Raw genomic sequence first — 20,930 nt, 5'->3', positions numbered from 1 at the left:
CTTGGAGAAAGATTTAGGAAACCTGGAGTGATGGCTCCGATGCTGAAACTTCAGTCAAAGGTGGCAGATGTGGTGGCATTACAACCCCACAACTTCCCGCTGATTAGATTCATTTGGATCTTTGTTTGTTGTTCTGATCTTACCTTAGCACTTGTAAACTTTCAAGTTCTTTCAAATCTAAACACCACCTCCAGACTCTCTCTTTTACTCCACTTCTGCAGCTTTTAGTGCCAGGCTGGCTCTTTTTGACCTATTTGCTAGTTTCTGTGGAACCTCACCACAGCTCCTGCCTGCCCATCTGTTTATTTTTCTCTCTCTTTTCTGTCTTTTATCATTACCTCCTTATTTGATCCCATCATCACTCCTCTGCGCTGTCTGCTTCTGCAGCTTCGGCTGATCAAAGCTATGTAGCGCCTACCCTGGCCTTGCCATGTGTGTTTATGTATGATTCTCAGCAGAGTGTAAAAACTTCTTAGTGAGGTTTTGAAACTCTTCTGAAACTCAGACTAATAAAGTAGGTTCTTGACCAATTAATCAGTGTATCGTTTCTATACTGCACATCTAAAAGTGTGAGTGGGTGTTTATCTCTCCTGTCTGTTTCACTTCCTTACTTAATAGCTGTCTATTACACCAGCCTACATTTCCTCCCCAGGTTTTCTTGTAATAGTTTCCTTTTATGAGACACTACATTATACTACAGACCACTATGATCAGTGATGGTCATTGGCCTTTTACTCCCATTGGCATTTTTTGCTGCAGTAAACTTGATGACATGGCTACATATCAAAAGGACTTAATCTCTATTTAGCCCTTAACAGATGCGCTAGTTAGCATTAGGATTTGGTGCTATATAAATGACATTTTTATTGGTTTTATTGGTAATATGGAAACTAAAATGCCGTCAGTCAGCCACTGAGATCAGCTAGGATGCATACGTGGACTGATGCTATTAATACCACACTCTGTCTACAGATGTCCAGACCTGAACTAAGGAGACGGAGTCGGCATCCATGCTGAAGTGATCAAACGCATGCTCGGGTCTAGGCTATCTTTAGGTTTCGATCCACTCGTGTCCAGATGTCTGTCGTCGGCACGATCCGTATGATGTTGATCATGAACTTCACCCACTAACCCAGCTCACCTCTCTGTCCGCACCCACCTTCTTTCCATCTGTTATACCTCTTTCACATCCAGGCATGCCTTTCATCCATGTTTTTATGAAGTGAATAACAACAGGCTTCGGAGAGGTCTCTGGGGGTCACTTGAATTGTTTTTCACCTCTCAAAGGGAGAAGGGATTCAGGCCTTCAGGAAAACCTACATGGTTTCCACTGGAATACAGACACAAATCTGTACTCTGTACTCTTTTTGGCAAGTTTATACATTTTTGAAGTGAGAAAAATATTTACTTGAGATCTGTTGAACAAATTATTTTGTAGTTCCAAGTAGATATGATGAACTGCCTTTAAAGAGGAGAAGTGGTTGTTGTTGTTATTCCTCGTGATGCTTTTAGCATGTTGTCATTTCTTGGAAAAAAACAAAAAAACACACACAACCTGTCCAGAACCATAAAAAAATAGCCTGAACTAGCAGGTTGTGTTTTCAGTTCTTCCCTGGATTGGCTGCCGTGCCTGCTGTGTTGCACAATCAGTCACATGAAAACACTCTAAACTTTCTGTCTTTGTTTATTAACCGTTGCCGATTATTTTCTTTTTTTTAAAAAAAGGTTTGGTTTATTTGGAGTCAGATTGCACAATTTGCGAGTGATACGGGGCTCGTAAACAAGAGTCACACGACTCAGCGCATACCTCATCTATTAGGAAGAGTTTTTAATAACATTTCCTCCTGCTGGGTTGAGATTTTCGCAGCTGGAAACAGTCAAAAGCAACCTCTTTCGAGTTACTGCAGAAAAGAAATTGCTCAGATTTCAGTTTTCTCCTAAGCTAAAAATCTGTCACTTTCAGCTCATAATCCTCCGCTCTTGTGGTCGTTCCCTGTTAGTTCAGATTTCGTTCTCACATGTAACGAACCACCTCGCCTTTCGCAGACAGTTCGGTGACGTTATTTGGCACGAACCCAAGTTTAAATGACATCATTCCCATCAAACAAAGTCGAGCTTGAGCTGGAAAAACTTCAGACAGACTAAATAAACCGATCTAAATTCTACTGATTCACTCATTCTATTCACTGATCTACTCTCCTTTCCTTCATCCGTGTGCGTGTGTGTGTTGTTTCAGGGTGATTTATCTCCAAGTGAGCATGAACGACGGTCTGTCCTTCATCAGCAGCAACGTTCACATCACCACCACAGAGTGTGTAAGTGGAAGCTTCATGTATCCACGCAGGGACACTGCAAAGATTTTAATTGTGCAAAAAATAGAAAGAAAAAACGTTTGTGTAGTTTGTACTCTTCTTCTGCTTCTTCTTCTGCTTTCTCCAACATTTCTCTCTTTTCTTAGTTGTCTCACTTTCTCCACTCTCAGTTTTGTTTTTCTCCTTTTTTTTTTTGGTAGCCAAACCACAGAGGTTGGTAGCAGTGAGCCACCCAACAAAGACCTTATGAACCTCCGTGTGTTGGGCACAAAAAAAGGTTAAAGAAGCTGCTTGGTGACCTTGGAGTTCCCGGTTTAATATTTTAGTTTTGTGGGTGAAACATCTGTGACAGATGCACTCTTGGTACTGCTATTTAGAGGTGGTGCATGTGTGAAACGGAGCAGCTTTTCAGTCCATGAAAACAAGTTAACAAATGCAATTTAAAGCAGTTTAACTAAATGAAGTTGGTATGTTGGAACATATTAAATAGGCCCAAAAAACAAAAAGATATGCAGTCTTTGAAGCTGCACCGCCTCCATCCACGCAGCATCATATCCACGAAGACGCTGCAAATTTAAACAACTGTGTTGTGGTTCACGATAAAGAGACCTCAATTAGACATACCATTGCAATTAGCTGCCTCATGGCACTAAACTAAAACATATAGACTGAAGTCACACCAGGCTCGAGAAGGCACGGAAAGTTGTCAGCTGGAGATTGGAGGGCCTGGTGCAATAAACAACGTGCAAGTTGGAGTCTCTGAATCAAAGCTGAAAGCAAAAGCCACAAACCCACTGACCCCCTGCATCCTTTCCCCAGAATCTGTCAAAGTGTCACACTGAGGGGTTTCAGCCTTTGTACTTAGCCCACAAAAAACACCCATATTGCATGGGAGAAAATGCACACTTCACATGTGAAAAAGCAGCAAAATGCAGATGTGGCCACTATTAAAATTTTCAGCATTGTTTGCTAGCAGTAACCCTGCCCCATCACCCCCACCCCACCATCTATTGTTTTAACTTTTCTGCAAATTAAGTTGTTGTCACAGGAAATCATAATCCGGGTGATTTTTAATAAATAATCATTTGGCACCGCTGACGTGCTTTCTGCAGCGGGCCCCACTGCTGAGTTCAGATAAATCCTCCACAGCTTTGCCACAAGATAGATAGATAGGGGAAAGTCTAACCACATGTGATCCTCATCTGTGGTCTCTAATGAGAACCATGTTTGGCCAGCGGACGTCTGCCTAGCTTAAAGCGAGAAATGTCAACATAAGGATTCAGTCAGGGATGGCAAAAGCTCACATTAACCACTGTCCTCGAGAAAGGAAAACATGAATATTAGAGCCTATATGCTTTTACTATTTTCCTTCAAATCAGTCATACCACAGCTATGATTAATCTGTTGTCGCTACTGCTATTAGTGCTGAAAATACTGTCCTACTTCTTCTTGTCAGCACTACCACTGTGGATAATACGAGCATTCAGTCACTACATCACCGTTTTTATTATATATGTGTTGTCTATCTCACTACACAACAAGTAAGTCAAGATTTCTATGCGCATACATGGAAGGCTAGCACCTTATGCATGAGTGAAGAAGGGCAGCGAGGTCCCAGATCAGAGCTATGGATGTATACATGCCACAAATTTGGTAGTTGAGGTACTTTTAAAATAATTTACAAGTATCTTAAAATTGTCAGCGTTACTTTCCCTTTTTACTTGTACTACTACTTTTATCAGGTGTTGTGCCAGTTGCCATCTTCCTTCTATCTCCTGGAGATACGGCGCCTGCATGTTTTTTTAGCTAGCATCTATGTCCAGCCTGTGAAACATGATGTGCACGGTGCACTTGTCGTAATGTTCTAGCATCGTGTGTTTGTGTCTGCCCTCCAGTTCGATGGCACCATTCTCCTGATCACCTTGCTGGCGTTGTTCCTCCTCCTTGCTCTGCTCTTCCTGTGGTGGTTCTGGCCGCTCTGCTGCACTGTGGTAAGAAACACCGACTAGTTTCACAAATAATAAACACTTGCATTGATGTTATGTTATTTTAAAATCATGGCATGTCTGTTATTTGTCTAAAGGTGATCAAAGAGCCTCCTCCTCCACCTCCTCCTGAGCCTGTGAGTCAAAACACACACACACGCACATAAATACAGCCTAACTAAGTAATACCCCAAGACTTTCCTGCACCTTTATTTCATCTGTGAAAGACAAACTCTTTTGTGTACCGGTGTTTAGGAGTCAGATGACGACGACGACGGTCTTCCCAAAAAGAAGTGGCCCACTGTGGATGCCTCATATTATGGAGGAAGAGGAATTGGGGGAATCAAGAGGATGGAGGTGTCAAAACGATGCATTTACGCTGCTGAAATAAAGTCACAATTAAATCTGTAGACAACAGATTACAGTGACCTTTTCTGTTTTTGTATGGTCTACCATCTTGTAGGTGCGCTGGGGAGGGAAGGGTTCAACTGAGGAGGGGGCTAAGCTGGAAAAGCCAAAGAACGCTGTGGTGAAAATGCCAGAGCAGGAGTACGAACCCTATGAGCCAAAACCTAAGAAACCTCAGAACAAGAAGCCACCTCAGAGCCGGAAGTGGTACACGCCCATCCGGGTAAACACAGCCTCACAGAATCAGCACACAATGGGACACTGTAATGTAAAATATACCCACACACTCTGTTATCCCGTATAGACGCTCGTACTGTTTGCATTTAGTTCAGGAATTCACGCTCACCACTCTTACATAAAAACCCTCCTTTTTTAGAAAGTCAAAAATGTGCTTTGTTTACACTCAGACCACTTTGCATTTTTGAATTTTCACCCACCGACTTTTTTTAAAGGCATGAGGGCAGCAGAAGTTTCCCAGCACACAGCACACATGTATATACATGCTATATACATGTAATTAGTTGATAGTGCCATAGCACCAACACATGCCCATAGTGAGACTGCCAGCACAGCATAAATATTACTCCTAAAATAAAACCACTCTGTGTGACGCTTTTCATACAGTAAGCGTACTGTTATCTGTACACACTGCTGCATTCATAATTCATTCACAGCAGCCTAACAGCATGTACAGAAGGTGAATGTGAACACTGAACTGTGGGGTAAATACTGTAAATTGATCACTGAATGTGGAAATTGGGCTGTGGCTGGCCCCATCTTTCTAAAACTTTTTGATGTGTGAGTGCACTTCTGTTTAGGATCCATGCCACCACTGCTTATTTGTCCAAGCAAATGCAACATCTTTTAGCATTTTTTTATTCGGTTAATCCAGAAGATTTTATCTCAAAACATTTGCCCTTCAGCTCTGTCAAATGTTAAATACTGTCTACAGTAAAATACACGCTGGATTCCTACAGTTGTTTTAGCTGGGATCAGCTCTTTCCTGTCTCTGAGAAGTAAGCCCACGCTCTGATTCTTGGCAGATCGTGTGTTTTATCATGCTTTATTAATTGCTTTATGTTGCTAAAGGTTAAAGCGTTCATGACCGGAGTTAACTAAAATATATCCAGCAGTCTTTGTGACTAATCAGTGATTCAGCAGCTTTATCCAGAGGGGAAGGAACTAATCAGTCAAATCAGCTGCCGTGGTGTTTGTTTGGGATTAAAACCTGGTCTCAGCCTTGAAAAAGAACCACAGACCAAATGTTTGCTGATATAGAAAAGTCAGTATGAGCAGTCTTTTATTAGGTGATAGATTGCAGTGTGGAGAAGTGTGCAATTCACATCTGGCCAGCTGTTTATCTTCTTGCTCCTCTGCTTCTTTTTCAGGGGAAACTGGACGCCATCTGGGCTCTGTTCCGCCGTGGGTATGACCAGGTCTCTCTAATGAGACCCCAGCCCGGTGATCATGTAAGTATCTCTGTTTCATCAGATGTCTAAGAATTCATCTGCAAGGTCATCCCTCCTTCACTGCATTCTCTCCATCTTAAATTATATGTCATGTTTTTATATGTTCGTTTCATATGTGCCATCTTGTTGATTTTTTTTTTCACTGGACAGCGAGAATTCAAAAGTAAGAAAGATTTATTTTTCATCCAATAGTAATACGAGTGGCACATAAATCAAGGGAGTTTTTCAGGAATAATGAACCCCTGATTTCAAAGCCTTGGTTTTCAAGCGTCTCAATTCAAAACTATAAATCAACTGAAACACTTGCTGATAGATTTAATCATCACTAGTTACCAAGGCAACTAAACACACATGCAAAGCCAGAGGTGGAAGAGCAACACCCTAACACAGAGAGCAGGCGTCAATGACAACAGCTACACTGTTCATTAAGTCACATTCAGCATAAAAGGAGGAGCTATGGTCAAGTTGGGTTGCAAAGTTGCTTGCAGATCAGTGGGCAGTCAGAAGTAGCCTAATTTAGCCGCTCTCATGTGAAGTTTGCCTGTTAAATTTGTATTCCATCACCCCCACCCGGTCATGGCAGATGGCTGCCCCTCCCTGAGAGTCATTCTGCTGGAAGTTTCTTCCTGTTAAAAATGAGTTTTTCCTTCCCACTGTTGCCAAGTATTTTCTCTCTGTTATTGTAGGGTCTTTATCTTACAATGTGAAGCACCTTGAAGCAATTGTTGTTGTCTTGTTATTTGGTACTATATAAAGAAACTGGAATTGATTGTTGCAAAATTATGACATCACAACATTGTGACTGGTCAGCTGCAATAAAAGTGCATCAATTAGTAGGAACAAATCTAACTCACTAATAATGGATGTATCCATTTACTTGCACAGTTTTGACCAAGTGCGTATTGAGTGTCTAAGATGAGCGGTGATCCACTATAGGCTGAGAAGTGGTGCAGTTTTAAAAGTGTCCAGCTCATCTGTGCTGTTTGCTCACCCTGCCCTCCCTTCCACCGTCTGGGAGCGCACTTCATTCACTCCTGGTGTGGCTGTGCTGGCTGACACCTCAGCTGGCCCATTCCATGCTGTTGAGCTAGCCTCGATCTCACACCTGCTTCACATTATACGCCATAAATCGGATGTTAAGCCAAACCGCAGCTCACATCCTTGTAGCTCAACGGGAGAGTTTTGTGATGTGTTCGTGCGCGTAAGCTGGTAAAAAGTCTCTCTTCTTCAGAGCAGATAAGCCACATGGTTTAGTTTTAACGCCTGAGGCCTTTCTATCAAAAAGCCTTAGATAAGAGTTTGGGCTGAATGTTGGGAGAGGAAGCTCTCTAGGGATGCTTTAAATCCCGCCGACAATCTTAGCAAAGACTGTTTTAATGTTTAAATGTGTTGCATATTATTTTCATCTCTGTTGGTCTTAAAGGCAACTTTGTAATTCAATGATAGATCATAACTGTGTTGCACTACCCTCAAATTCTCTATGGTTTGACTCAAAGCCATTTTGGTGACATATACAGTTGTTAGCATTTCCTTTTTCCCCTCCCTTGATTCTTCTCCACCTTTTTCCTTTTGCCAGTTGTTTCCTCCCTGTTTCTTTTCTTTCCTCTCCATAGCTCACTCTCCTGCTGATCGGGACCCATCCAAAGCACTAGTTAAAATCCGGCCTTATTAGCAGAAAATTTCCAGTGATCTTCTTTAGCAGGAATTCCACATTTAAGACTGTTTTCTGGGCACAACGAACATGTACAGCGATAGAATTTGCAGCCACATAATAAACATTCAGATTCCCCAAGACCTAAAAAAGTCACCCTCAGCTTCCAATTCCATCTTCACCAAAGACAACCTGGCACACAGATAAAAAGAGATTTCCTTAATGACAAATTTCTCTTACTCAGAAAAGCTTTTTTTAATGATGATTGCTCGGGCAAGCTCAACATGACGCAATGCCTATTTTGTTGAAGAAATCCTCTCTTTCCAACGATGTCGCCTCCACCAGTCATTTGTGGTTTGTAACAAAAGAAGCAGGCCTACAGGCCAGCGTGCCGGCTCGTTTCCAGGCAGAATAATATGTTTTTATTAAAGAGGAAACAGCAGAAACAAGAGTCAGACACCTCATTCCCTTTTATGTTACCTGAAAAGCTGGTGGTTTTCAATTTCATCCTGAGGTTTTCAGATCTACAGTCTCACACTGCAAAGCTGGCACACATTCAAATCCATAAGAAAACTCTCTAAATTAGTTCCATCTGCATTCCCGCATGCATGTTTCTTTATGCTAATTGCAACAGCATGACTGTCACCCTGGGGACTGACTTCGGCTGCAGTCCTGTAACAGTGAACTCATTTTGTGGTAATGCAACTTCCTGTTTTTTTTAATGATGGTAAAAACCCCAAAATATTTTAATAATCAAGCAGTACACAAGCTGTTTCCTATTGTTGTCAGAAAACTCACAGTTTGCTTGGTTGCTCATTGGTTTATTTTCTGTCATTAAGACACAAAGTCTAAACCTGTACGCTGTAGACTGCACAGACAGATGTTTACAGTCCTCACACAGCAGTGGACCAATCAAAAACTCTGACCAAGAAAGAACTATTTATTATATCAAAACAAATAAGAAAGCAAATGTGTATGTCTGGGGTTTTTTTTATCCAAAAGTATCTGATTGACGGTTAATTTGGTAACGAAATGATTGTGATCACTCTACTAGAAACACTGGTATTATCAGACACCCACGCAGTTGCTCAGTAGGATCAGATACAGTCTCAATCTTTTTTGGCTGTTCCATTTTCTTTTCACTGATAACACGATTATACACTGAACAAAAATATAAACGCAACACCTTTGTTACTGCTCCCATTCCCCATGGGATGGACGTAGAGACCTAAAATTCATTCCAGATACACAATATAACCATCCCTCCCAAACAGTGGTCACAAATCAGTCCAAATGTGTGGTAGTGGGCACATCTGCTATATTGAGATAATCCATCCCACCTCACAGGTGTGCCACATCAGGATGCTGATCTGACATCATGAGTAGTGCACAGGTGTACCTCAGACTGCTCACAACAAAAGGCCACCCTGGAATGTGCAGTTTTGTCTCACAGCAAAATGCCACAGATGCCACAAGCAATGAGGGAGCGTGCAATTGGCATGCTGACAGCAGGAATGTCAACCAGATCTGTCGCCCGTGCATTGAATGTTCATTTCTCAACCATAAGCCGTCTCCACAGGCGTTTCAGAGAATATGGCAGCACATCCAACCGGCCTCACAACCGCAGACCTCGTGTAACCACACCAGCCCAGGACCTCCACATCCAGCAGGTTCACCTCCAAGATCGTCTGAGACCAGCCACCCAGACAGCTGCTGGAACAATTGGTGTGCACAACCAAACAATTTCTGCACAAACTGTCAGAAACCGTCTCAGGGACGCTCAACTGCATGCCCGTCGTCCTCATCGGGGTCTTGACCTGACTCCAGCTCGTCGCCGTAACAGACTTGTGTGGGCAAATGCTCACATTCGATGGCGTCTGGCACGTTGGAGAGGTGTGCGCTTCACGGATGAATCATGGTTCACATTGTTCAGGGCAGATGGCAGCTGAGAATGTCCCAGTTCTTGCATGGCCAGCATACTCACCGGACATGTCACCCATTGAGCATGTTCGGGATGTGCTTGACCGGCGTATACGACAGCGTGTACCAGTTCCCACGAATATCCAACAACCTCGCACAGCCATTGAAGTGGAGTGGACCAGCATTCCACAGGCCACAATTGACAATCTGATAGACTCCATGCGACGATGTGTTGCACTGCATGAGGCAAATGGTGGTCACACCAGATACTGACCGGTTCTGGGTCCCCAGACCCCCAATAGCGCAAAAAACTGCACATTCCAAGGTGGCCTTTTGTTGTGGGCAGTCTGAGGTACACCTGTGCACTACTCATGATGTCAGATCAGCATCCTGATGTGGCACACCTGTGAGGTGGGATGGATTATCTCAATATAGCAGATGTGCCCACTACCACACATTTGGACTGATTTGTGACCACTGTTTGGGAGGGATGGTTATATTGTGTATCTGGAATGAATTTTAGGTCTCTACGTCCATCCCATGGGGAATGGGAGCAAAAACAAAAGTGTTGCGTTTATATTTTTGTTCAGTGTATAAAAAGGATAGAACTAAAACTTTCCCTTGCTAAAACAAAAGTCAGAGGACATTCAGTGATGATCAAGTATGACGATTCGGTTCAATTCAATTTTATTTATACAGCACAAAATCAGAACAAGAGTCGCCTTAAAGCGCTTTATATTGTAAATTAAACCCTTCAATAATACATACAGAGAAAAAAAATCAACAATCATATGACCCCCTATGAGCAAGCACTTTGGTGACAGTGGAAAGGAAAAACCTCCAGCAGAACCAGGCTGAGGGAGGGGCGGCTATCGGCCACGACTGAATGAGATAACAGCACCAAACATGATTGTGCTTTTTTAATATAGGATGATGGATTCATGGTAATGAATGCAAAAGACTTGGATTGACTGACTTGACTAAAATTAGGTCATTTGGTGAGGAACGACCTTCTGCCAAAAAAATACCCAAACCAGCATCTGTTCTGTTAGTGGGACAGCTGGTCCTGAAAGAAGATGCCATTTAAATTAGCAAGTGGGCGATACCAGAGCCACATTTGTGATTCAGATGAGCTGTCCAGGGTTAAAGAGAGGAAGTGTGTTTGTGCTCCTGAGCGTCAGGTAAATTTACTTAAGGATCCTGTAGTGCTTAAAAATATGTAGTGTTCTATAGAGCAATGACTACACTGTTTCTCGCTCAGCAATGAACCTACTAACATCTCTGCTTCTTTAAATTGTTCATCAAAGGGATGTTTGAGGAATTTTTGGTGCTCCCAAAGAGGTTTCAGCCAGAGACAGCAGCATAGCTAAATCTCCAGCGTGACAATAAATCACTCTGTTTTTAAGCATTTTATTCAGCTGGTATTTGATTTTTTTGTTTCAACTATAACAGACATTTATGTTTGTCGAATAATCAGAAATAACACAAATTTGACTTGCTGTCGAATGCAGTAGCATTGACTCTTTGCCATATGTGAGTTTTCATCCCTAAAAGCCTGTTTTTAACCGTGGAAAAATACTGCAGCAGCAGTGTGTGAGAATGTGTGTGTGTACTTGAAGAGTTACAGTAAAAGTTTCTAAACTGGAGAACGGAGTTAGCCATTATGCGAATGTGTGTCACCAAACCACATCCATTACACTGACGTCAGAGTGTACAGTATGAAGCAGAGCTAGTGCCTCCCCTCTTTGTCTTTCACTGACATAAACACGGAGCTCTACAGGGAGCCATTTAGCTGGCTGAAGGACACGAGGTAATGCCTTTGGCAGATGTCTGCCAGGCCTGTCTTCAGAAGCCAACTGAACAAAACTCTCTCACACATACACACACATACATTTTGCGTTGTCCTAGACAATTTAATGACCTTGGTAAGACTGTAGACAGTGGTGGAGGTCAGTGAAAAAGACCAAGCGAGTGTGGCTTTCTTTAATCCAGGAAAATGTCGAGAGGTTCAAACCACAGCTGGGTGCTAACAGAGTGACGTTCAAGAAGCAAAGATGGATTAAGGATGAAGAAATTGAAACAAAATTCACATACAATTAATGTCAACATTTCTTAGTTAAATACTTATCTCAGCCCCCCACAGTGTAATTAGTTTAATGATTTTTGTTATTCTTCAAACACCTTTTTTGAAAAGGTTTTCGAGGCTTCTTGAAAGACGCTCTTCTTTGGATGTTGGCTGCGTTTTTCTGTTCTCTGTTAAAATGATGCCAGATTGATTCATTGAGGTGTGGGCTCTGGGGAGGCCAATCCACGACTGATAGTTCTTCATTGCGTTTTCTTTTGTCCGTCCAGGTGTGCTTTCATTATTGGTGGAGTATTTGAGATCATTGTCATGCTGAAAAATAAATCCATTGCAAATCAAACACTTTCTTGGTATTGCATGGTGGATCAAACCCTACTTGTAGTCTTGACCATGTCTGCACTGAGTTGTTGCAATGAGAGTGGCTGATTAGATATTTGCGAGCTGAGCAGGTGCACCTAACAAAGTGGCTGATGAGTGTATGTATGTGTTGCTGAAAAAGACACTGCTTAATCTGCATCATGCATTTTTTATATATTTACCTTATTTTTAACATCTAAAGTATCTCTTAGCTTTAAGTTACTCTGATGAACGTCAACATCAGTGCCAGAGTGGAGTCTGTTGTAGATCCAGAGATGTTCTTGCTAAATGGAAGAAGACAGGAGAGGTTGGTTGGCTTGAATAAAGGGAAAAACTTAAGAATGGGAAATTCTCTCAGTTCAGTTTGGATTATTCTGTCTTTCATTTCTTCTCTGGCTATTTTTCTCTGTGTCTCACTTTTACTCACTGTCGTGCTTTATCTGCAACACTGTCACATTATATTAACATTAAAGATCAAAATCTATCTTCCCTTGTGCCTAAGGTCTTTTTCATTAGAGTTTTACAAGTGACATCATTTCCCATTCCTTCGTTTTCCACTATGTAAAACCAGGGACCTGCGGCTCAAGTCGCTGATACTGCTTATTAGCAGATTAACATTACTTCATTCCACCCTGACTGCCAACCGCATGCAGCTATGCAGCGGGTAGAGTTTCATTGGTAACAGTGACCTCTGTGAACTCGCTGAAACCAGTGGTTGGTGTAACATTTTATGAGTAACTAAAATGTGATTTCTGTCTAAATAAATTTGTTGCTTTTACGCCCTGATAAGTCAACCTGTTAAAGTATTCCAGCTTCACTGCTAACTTTTACCACCTCTGGCACAGTTCAGCCCCAGCCTCTAACCCTAATCTTCTCTCTCCATATGGACCGTCGGCATTCGGACCTACAGTTCTCGGTACAGAACATTGGACTAGCAGGGATAATTTGGAGTGGGGGCGTAAAAGCGGGGATTTAAGCATAATCTGGAACACCAGCTGGCCACACACACAGACTGGCACACACAAGCATACAAAGAGCAGTGACTGTACCATGACCTGAGCTCAGATGCCTTCTTAGCCCAGATGTAGCCTACTTTAGATTAGACACTTTTTTCCTCCAGATTCTTTTTAATCTAAAACAACTCGCATGTATAGATTATGTATTATATATTGCATCAGATGCTTTTTATCTGTAGTATTTTCCATGTTATCTTAAAAAAATACCACGTTTAACAACACATACTCTGTGTCTCAATTCAGATGTTTCATTCAGTACTTTTCCATGTAATACTCTATTAATTTATTTGTGCAATGCTTGAATTTTGGCAAGGTAGTGTGATGACTGGAAATGGGTACAGCAGCATTGGATCACAAATGCCATGCAGCTGCTGCATTTGCTGAACATAAGTAATATTATATTTATCTATCCTGAAGATGAGAACGTAACATGCATAAACACACAAAAAAAAACCACCTCACGTACCATCACTGACTGAAAACTACTGTTGTTGCTATGCTACAGTGATCCTATGGATGGAAACTGCTCCAAGATCATATTTACCCTAAATTAACAGCAAAATGACACAGGTCCTTTGTGACCAGTTGCAAAGAGATGCAGATGAGTTGAGCTCATTGGTACAGACAGACTGACAGAGATTGATTGTAACCATGTTGGTAGTATGTCTGAGAATGATTGCAGTGAATCTGAGTTTAACTGTGATTGTTTGGAGAAGGATTATCTACTCAAGGTAACCTGATCAGTTGCCTTGTAATCAAAATGACTCAGAAGTTTAGGGCGTTCCATCCCTAACCTCTGTGCGATCTGTTGGTCACCACAACAACCTGAACATTCGGGAGTTAAAAATGGGCTGGAGAGCAGGGTGAAATTTTGTTTTATAGGTTGCTGTCCTATTTTTACTCTTTATTTCATGCAGCTGTGCTTTTTAGTGTGAACGCATAGAAGGGTAAATTATAAAATTTGTGTTATTTTAGGAAGGGGTCGGAGTCTGCAGCAAAAGGCTCTGTGAGGATGGTCATATGGTGGTTTTAGTTAGCATGGTAATATGCTGACTGTGCAGATTTGTGGCTGTGTGGTTTACATTCAAAGCCCTGTTAGCATGCTAGCCGGTAGGAAAAAAATTACATGTATTCTCTGCATGACTCTATTTACAAGATTTCTTTGTATCAGACAAAGAGATCATTTCAAGATGAGCCTTATTACAGCTGGTTAGATATTTCATTGTAAACATTAGCATCGTGGTTGCTAATGCTAGGCGCCATTAGATATCATTCATCACCGTGACTATCTGCTAATACTTCAGTCTGGACTAAGTTTGGGGTCCAACCAACATGAAAGACCTGAAAACAGGATTATATAATTATTTTATGTTTATTTTAAAAATTATTTTAAAGCTTTTTTAATCCCACTTTTCTTTCTTTTCCTTTAGGGTCGATGCATAAACTTCACAAGAGTGAAAGAGGAGTCAGCGGCAGCCAAGGCCCCACCTCGTACCCCTATCCACACCCCTTCGCCACCACCACCAGACTACCGCCCCATAACTCGCACCACTCCACCATCTACCACTGCCACCAGCCCCCCTGCCAGATCTCCACCATCAGGCCAGGTGCCCCCAGGACCACCGCCATCACGCACTCCCCCAGGGCTTCCCTGTCCACCGCCATCGCGTCCTCCCCCAAGCCTTCGACCCTAAATCACACAGACAAACTCCTCCCACCTTACCAATGCACCTGCTTTGATATCACATTGATATTACCGTCCTGTTGACTAGTTCTTTCACTTTGAAGGTTGTGGGCCTCACTGCCAAAGGTACTCCTACTATAAGCCAAAGATCAGCAGTATATTGAATGCCAGTTGTTCTGTGTGCCACATCTGGTATGGGATAGCATATCAAGTGAAACTGTTAGCTGACAATTAAGCCTTTTTAATACAGGATATCTAACTGTGCTCTGTATGTAGTTTTTTATGTGGCAATTTAAGATTGAACCTCCAAAAAAATAAAATATAGTCACATGAAAAAGTTTTCACAGGCCTCTGTGCAGTTCTGTGAAAAACAAAGTGCAACCCAGGATTGTAGAACCACCATTAGCAGCAATAACGTGAAAAGATGGATGGATGGATATTTATGGCATTGCTTAAGTTCACTTGACTCAGTGACTACAAGCTGTCCAGGTCCTTTAACTACAAAACAAGTTGAAATCATCACCCCTCCACCACAGTGCTTGACAGTTGGTATTAGGAAGTTTATGTTTATATGCTTTATATACTCCACTTTGGTTTTATCTGTCCAAAGGACATTGTTCTTCCAGAATACTTGTGATTTGTTCAGATGCAACGTTACAAACCTAAGCCCTGCTTTCGTGCTGTCATGTCAAGCCATACTGGTTCAGTCTTTTTGTTACTTTACTGTCGTGAATTTTAGTACTTAACATATTAACCGAGGCCTGTTGAGTCTGAGATGTAGCTCTTGAGATTTTTGCTGTTTCTCTGAGCATTGCATGGTCTGGCATTAGCGTGACTTTGCTGTGATGATGCGACTTGCTTCTACTTACTTTATGAACTCCAGTAAGGATGTAAGGAGTTTTTAACAGAGCTGATTAGAGTCCTGGTAAACCTTTCTTTTTCATATGGCTGTGAAAAAGACTATGTGACTATTTGCTGATAAGCAAAAAAATTATTTTGCATAGCAGTTCAACTTAATATTCTGTCTCATATAAAGTGAATGGGGCTATTTGGGAAAGTATTTTACTTTGCATTTGTGAAATCAGGGAGGATTGTTGCTGGACAGCAAAGCATGTGGGAACGGAAAAGTCCAAAAAGAAAGATTACTGCAATGGATGAAAGTTCTTTGTTGTCTCTATCAACTACTGAGTTAGGCCTTTGTTAAGTTAAAATCACAGTAACTGTATTAAGTGCTAGGTAGAATCAATTGGCTTATTTCTCCATTGCTGTGTGACCAATGAAGGGTTTTTCAGAACTGGATTTCCAAGTAATCTTAGCTGATCATATTTTTAATGGTGTTACGTAACTGATAAGAAACATATGTTTTTCTAAATTTCTTCAAAAAGATTTGCAATTTGGTGCTGTTTTGTTACCCAACAACAACGTGCCAAAGTAACAAATCCCGACTATATAGTCCAGAGATGATCCAGTTATATAATTTGTGGTCAGGTTTTTGTACCTTTTGTGACAGGGAAGTGTACGGAGGTTATGTGGAAGGTGTGTTTTTACAGTATATGTTTGAGATGTGTTTTAAATACTTTGTTGGTTGATATCTTGAGGCTTTGGAATTTGTCCTTAACCGCATTTTCATGTAGTTGATTTTAGGTTACAGCAATTTATGTTTTTTGGTTTGTTTTGATTTTGGGTTTTTTTGTAACTGCGCACATAGACTGCTGGGAAATTACAATGTGTATTTGCTTTTTTTAGCAGTGAAGCTGATGAAATCAATCTTCAAAAATCAGGTTCATGTCTCTCCTCACATTTTTATACACAATGCTGATACTGTACTTTAATACCATTATTATGTGTATTGTATGTCTTCAGTTATATCATCACCGGTCACGTTGCAACTGCAGGGCAGTTCAAAGCGCATCTAATTTATTTTACTCCCCGACAGAAATATAGGAGAGTACTTGAATATTGACAAGGTGTCCAATCACCGAGATGAACACTGTGTGAACAGTTAGGAAACACAACAGATAACCATTTAAAGGTCATTTTAGGCTTACCAGCATTTATCAGCCCCTTAGCTACACTAAAAATGAGCATTTTGGTAAATCTGAAAAAGATTTTGTCTACATTAGAAAATCGTTCTAGCTAGCAGATAAAAAGACAATTTTTTAGCCTAGCATTAACTCATCGTAATTGAGATCAAACCTGCCAGAAATTAGCAAAAACATTTAGATTTCTTGGTTTAGGAAAGAGGTTGAAACTGCTGGTATTCCTCCTATATCCGATGCCCTTTCAAGTTTTCTTCTTCATCATCTTTTTTTTTTATAATTACAATTTCAATGTACGTCATTCACTTGTGTCCTGTACCGTTGTGTTGCTACATGCATTGGTAACAGCTGAAAAACTCCAATTAGCTCATTGTAGTTCATACCTTTGATGTCAACGTGCTAAATCAAACCAGTTGGTTTGTTGTAATGTCCATAAACAAAATGTAACATTAGCAAGACAAACACATGCTTTGCTAGCAGTTTCTAGCATCGTATTTGGCTGCATTGCCTGTTGCTTGGAGGTGTTGTATGGCCCTACAAGGTGTCAGTATATACATCAGGGAAGAGGATGAAAATGGAGATTATACCACCAGCCACCCTGTTTTCTATGGCTCCGTTTGATATCCTGCTATGGATTACTGTTACCTTTTTGTTTTTATGTGCCACTGCAAAAAATAAGATTCTGCCTTAGAAATGTTAATTGTTTTCAGACTCCCAAACATTGTGCTTTATGGAGCTGGAGCATCAATAAATTACAGATTTTTGTATGTCTTGCAGACTGGGTATATTTTTTTATATTCTGCTAATTGAGTTCAACTGTAATAAGAAATAAGAAATGCAGCATACGAGTATAAACAGCAGTACTGAAGCAAATATGAAAGACGTATATAATTTTCTGTTGTTTGATGTGACTTTTTGAACAGTATCAATAAAGGTTGACTCCTAAGCTTCTAAAGAAAGTTTCATCTTTGTGATCTTTGTTAGATTCATATAAATGCCTGTGTTACTGATTTGGACAGTTTCATACTCTCCCAGCTGACTCCCCATATACATTTTGACTTCACTCATAGGCCCAAGATGTATGTACTATTTCCAGTCACTAGTGAAAAATGTTTATTTGCTGATCAGTTGGCATGTGGTCGCTGGCTATTCCTTTTGATTGCTTTGCAGATGGACGAGTTCACCTGTAATTTGCGCCTCTCTGTAAACAGAATGCCACCAAAATAAAAACTAATGCATTACCACTGAAACCAACATGTAAAAGGCACAAGTTCGTTAGAAGGCAAACATTAACTGTTTATTCTTTCTTGCACTTTTCGAACAGTTTCTTTATCATTTGGTCAGCAGTTGGAAAGTGTTTGCAGACAGATCAGCATCTATCATGAGAACTACTGGCAAACTGTCATCCAAAGCAGTGGGGGGGGGGGGGGTGGCTTACTGGGCTTAAGCCCGGGTTGTTTTGTCAGAAGCCCGGGGTCTTTTGGAGTGTAATTTTTTCATAGTTAGATGCCTGGCTGACAACTGTATAAAACAAAAACTTCACACAATATTCGAAGCACATAGCGCACACTGTGGGAATTTACGACTGTGCGTAAATCCCCCCTAATATTGGTACGATCCGAGCTCAGACACTAAGCGACTGAGCGGGTGGAGCTGCTGCCTGCGAGTGCGCTGTTGGAGAAGCGCAGCCAGGCAGACAGAGGAGAACTGAAGTTTGAGCAGGTACCAAAGCAAATCATTCGTACTGTACAAATAATGTAAATATGACGGTGCATCACGAAAGATTGATGTCAAACTGATCACTTGACCCATATTACATTACTTGCTCTTCAAGTGAATCAACAAATTGCGAAATGAAAAGCCGAACAACAACAACAACAATGCTGTTTCTTTAGAGAGTCTTAGCTTACATGTGTTTATTTCATATTTTCAGTTGTTTCCCTCCACGGCTAAATAAATCGGTTTCAGTTATGTACTGAAATATAAGAATGGACATTCGAGGGTTCTTTCAAAGAAAAAACTCAGGTAAATGTTATTTTATATATTATGTTTTGTATGTTGTTCAGTATTTTTCTATGCAAAACAAGAGGAATTTCAATACACAGCAGTATATTCACAGTTGAAACCAGATATTTACATACACTTTATGGAAAACACAAGAACATTTTTTTTACTGTACAACATCAATTTAGAGTAAACTTGTTTTGTTTTGGATAAATAAATATTGAAATATCTTTTGAATTAGTTAAATGTCAGAATAAAGAGAGACAGAGCTTCTGTTTTTATCACTTTCATCAAATTTAGGAATACATATACACTAAGTTTATTGTTAATTAATAAGAAACTCCAGACGTTTCTGTTCTGAGCTGAAGAAGCTTCTGATAGGTTAGTAGAGTCCATGTGAGTAAATTGGTGGCACAGCTGTGGATGCATATAAGGTAAACACAGAGCCTGTTTCTGTGACATGGGAAAAATCAAGAGATGTCAACCAAAACACCAGGAAAAGAATCGTGGAGCTCCATAAGTGTGGCTCAATTATGAATACAATTTGGTGCCATTTACAATTAAGAAATACAGATAGTTTCTCTCTTTACTCTTGAAGTTAACAAATATGTTTTTATATTTACTTATCTAAAAAAATAAACATTTAGTCTGATTTGATGTTACAATTTAAAAAGTGTTTTTACCTGAAGAGTAAATATCTGGTTTCCACTGTATATTTGATGATGTTGGTGTTTGGCTTGATTGTCAGCACAAAGAGGGAGAGAGAGGAACAGAGAGGGAGAGAGAGAATGAGAGAGAGGAACAGAGAGGGAGAGAGAGAGGAACAGAGAGGGAGAGAGAGAGGAACAGAGAGGGAGAGAGAGACAGGAACAGAGAGGGAGAGAGAGAGGAACAGAGAGGGAGAGGAACAGAGAGGGAGAGACGGAGAGGAACAGAGAGGGAGAGAGGGAGAGGAACAGAGAGGGAAAGAGAGAGAGAGGAACAGAGAGGGAGAGAGAGAGAGGAACAGAGAGGGAGAGAGAGACAGGAACAGAGAGGGAGAGAGAGAGGAACAGAGAGAGAGAGAGAGGAACAGAGAGAGAGAGAGAGGAACAGAGAGGGAGAGACGGAGAGGAACAGAGAGGGAGAGAGGGAGAGGAACAGAGAGGGAGAGAGAGGAACAGAGAGGGAGAGAGAGAGGGAGAGAGAGGAACAGAGAGGGAGAGAGAGAGGGAGAGAGAGGAACAGAGAGAGAGGAACGGAGAGGGAGAGAGAGAGGGAGAGAGAGGAACAGAGAGGGAGAGGGAGAGAGGAACAGAGAGAGAGAGAGAGGAACAGAGAGGGAGAGACGGAGAGGAACAGAGAGGGAGAGGAACAGAGAGGGAGAGAGAGAGAGGAACAGAGAGAGAGAGAGAGGAACAGAGAGGGAGAGACGGAGAGGAACAGAGAGGGAGAGAGGGAGAGGAACAGAGAGGGAAAGAGAGAGAGGAACAGAGAGGGAGAGAGAGAGAGGAACAGAGAGGGAGAGAGAGAGAGGAACAGAGAGGGAGAGGAACAGAGAGGGAGAGACGGAGAGGAACAGAGAGGGAGAGAGAGAGGGAGAGAGGAACAGAGAGGGAGAGACGGAGAGGAACAGAGAGGGAGAGGGAGAGAGAGAGAGGAACAGAGAGGGAGAGAGAGAGGAACAGAGAGGGAGAGAGAGGAACAGAGAGGGAGAGAGAGAGGAACAGAGAGGGAGAGAGAGGAACAGAGAGGGAGAGAGAGAGGGAGAGAGAGGAACAGAGAGGGAGAGAGAGGAACAGAGAGGGAGAGAGAGGAACAGAGAGGGAGAGAGAGAGGGAGAGAGAGGAACAGAGAGAGAGGAACGGAGAGGGAGAGAGAGAGGGAGAGAGAGGAACAGAGAGGGAGAGGGAGAGGAACAGAGAGGGAGAGAGAGCGGGAGAGAGAGGAACAGAGAGAGAGGAACGGAGAGGGAGAGAGAGAGGGAGAGAGGAACAGAGAGGGAGAGAGAGGAACAGAGAGG

General features: G+C 41.6%; 1 protein-coding gene across 1 annotated transcript in view; it reads left to right on the top strand.

Annotated features, from left to right (window-relative positions):
• The window catches only part of antxr1c (ANTXR cell adhesion molecule 1c), a 38,690-nt gene extending 20,825 nt beyond the window's left edge, over positions 1 to 17,865 (top strand). The window contains exons 12-18 of the mRNA XM_085415867.1: positions 2,237 to 2,315; positions 4,208 to 4,303; positions 4,396 to 4,434; positions 4,553 to 4,654; positions 4,761 to 4,928; positions 6,094 to 6,174; positions 14,632 to 17,865. Coding sequence (XP_085271993.1) covers positions 2,237 to 2,315; positions 4,208 to 4,303; positions 4,396 to 4,434; positions 4,553 to 4,654; positions 4,761 to 4,928; positions 6,094 to 6,174; positions 14,632 to 14,895 — 829 coding nt within the window. The 3' untranslated portion in view covers positions 14,896 to 17,865. The remainder of the gene's footprint in view (positions 1 to 2,236; positions 2,316 to 4,207; positions 4,304 to 4,395; positions 4,435 to 4,552; positions 4,655 to 4,760; positions 4,929 to 6,093; positions 6,175 to 14,631) is intronic.
• Positions 17,866 to 20,930: the final 3,065 nt, after the last annotated feature.

This window comes from Rhamphochromis longiceps, linkage group LG8 (assembly GCF_057381845.1).
Source record: "Rhamphochromis longiceps isolate RC_006_pf linkage group LG8, R_longiceps_female_GT1.1, whole genome shotgun sequence".
NCBI classification, from domain to species: domain Eukaryota; kingdom Metazoa; phylum Chordata; class Actinopteri; order Cichliformes; family Cichlidae; genus Rhamphochromis; species Rhamphochromis longiceps.
Note: the sequence above shows the minus strand (reverse complement) of the source record. Positions and strands in the feature narration are given on the sequence as shown.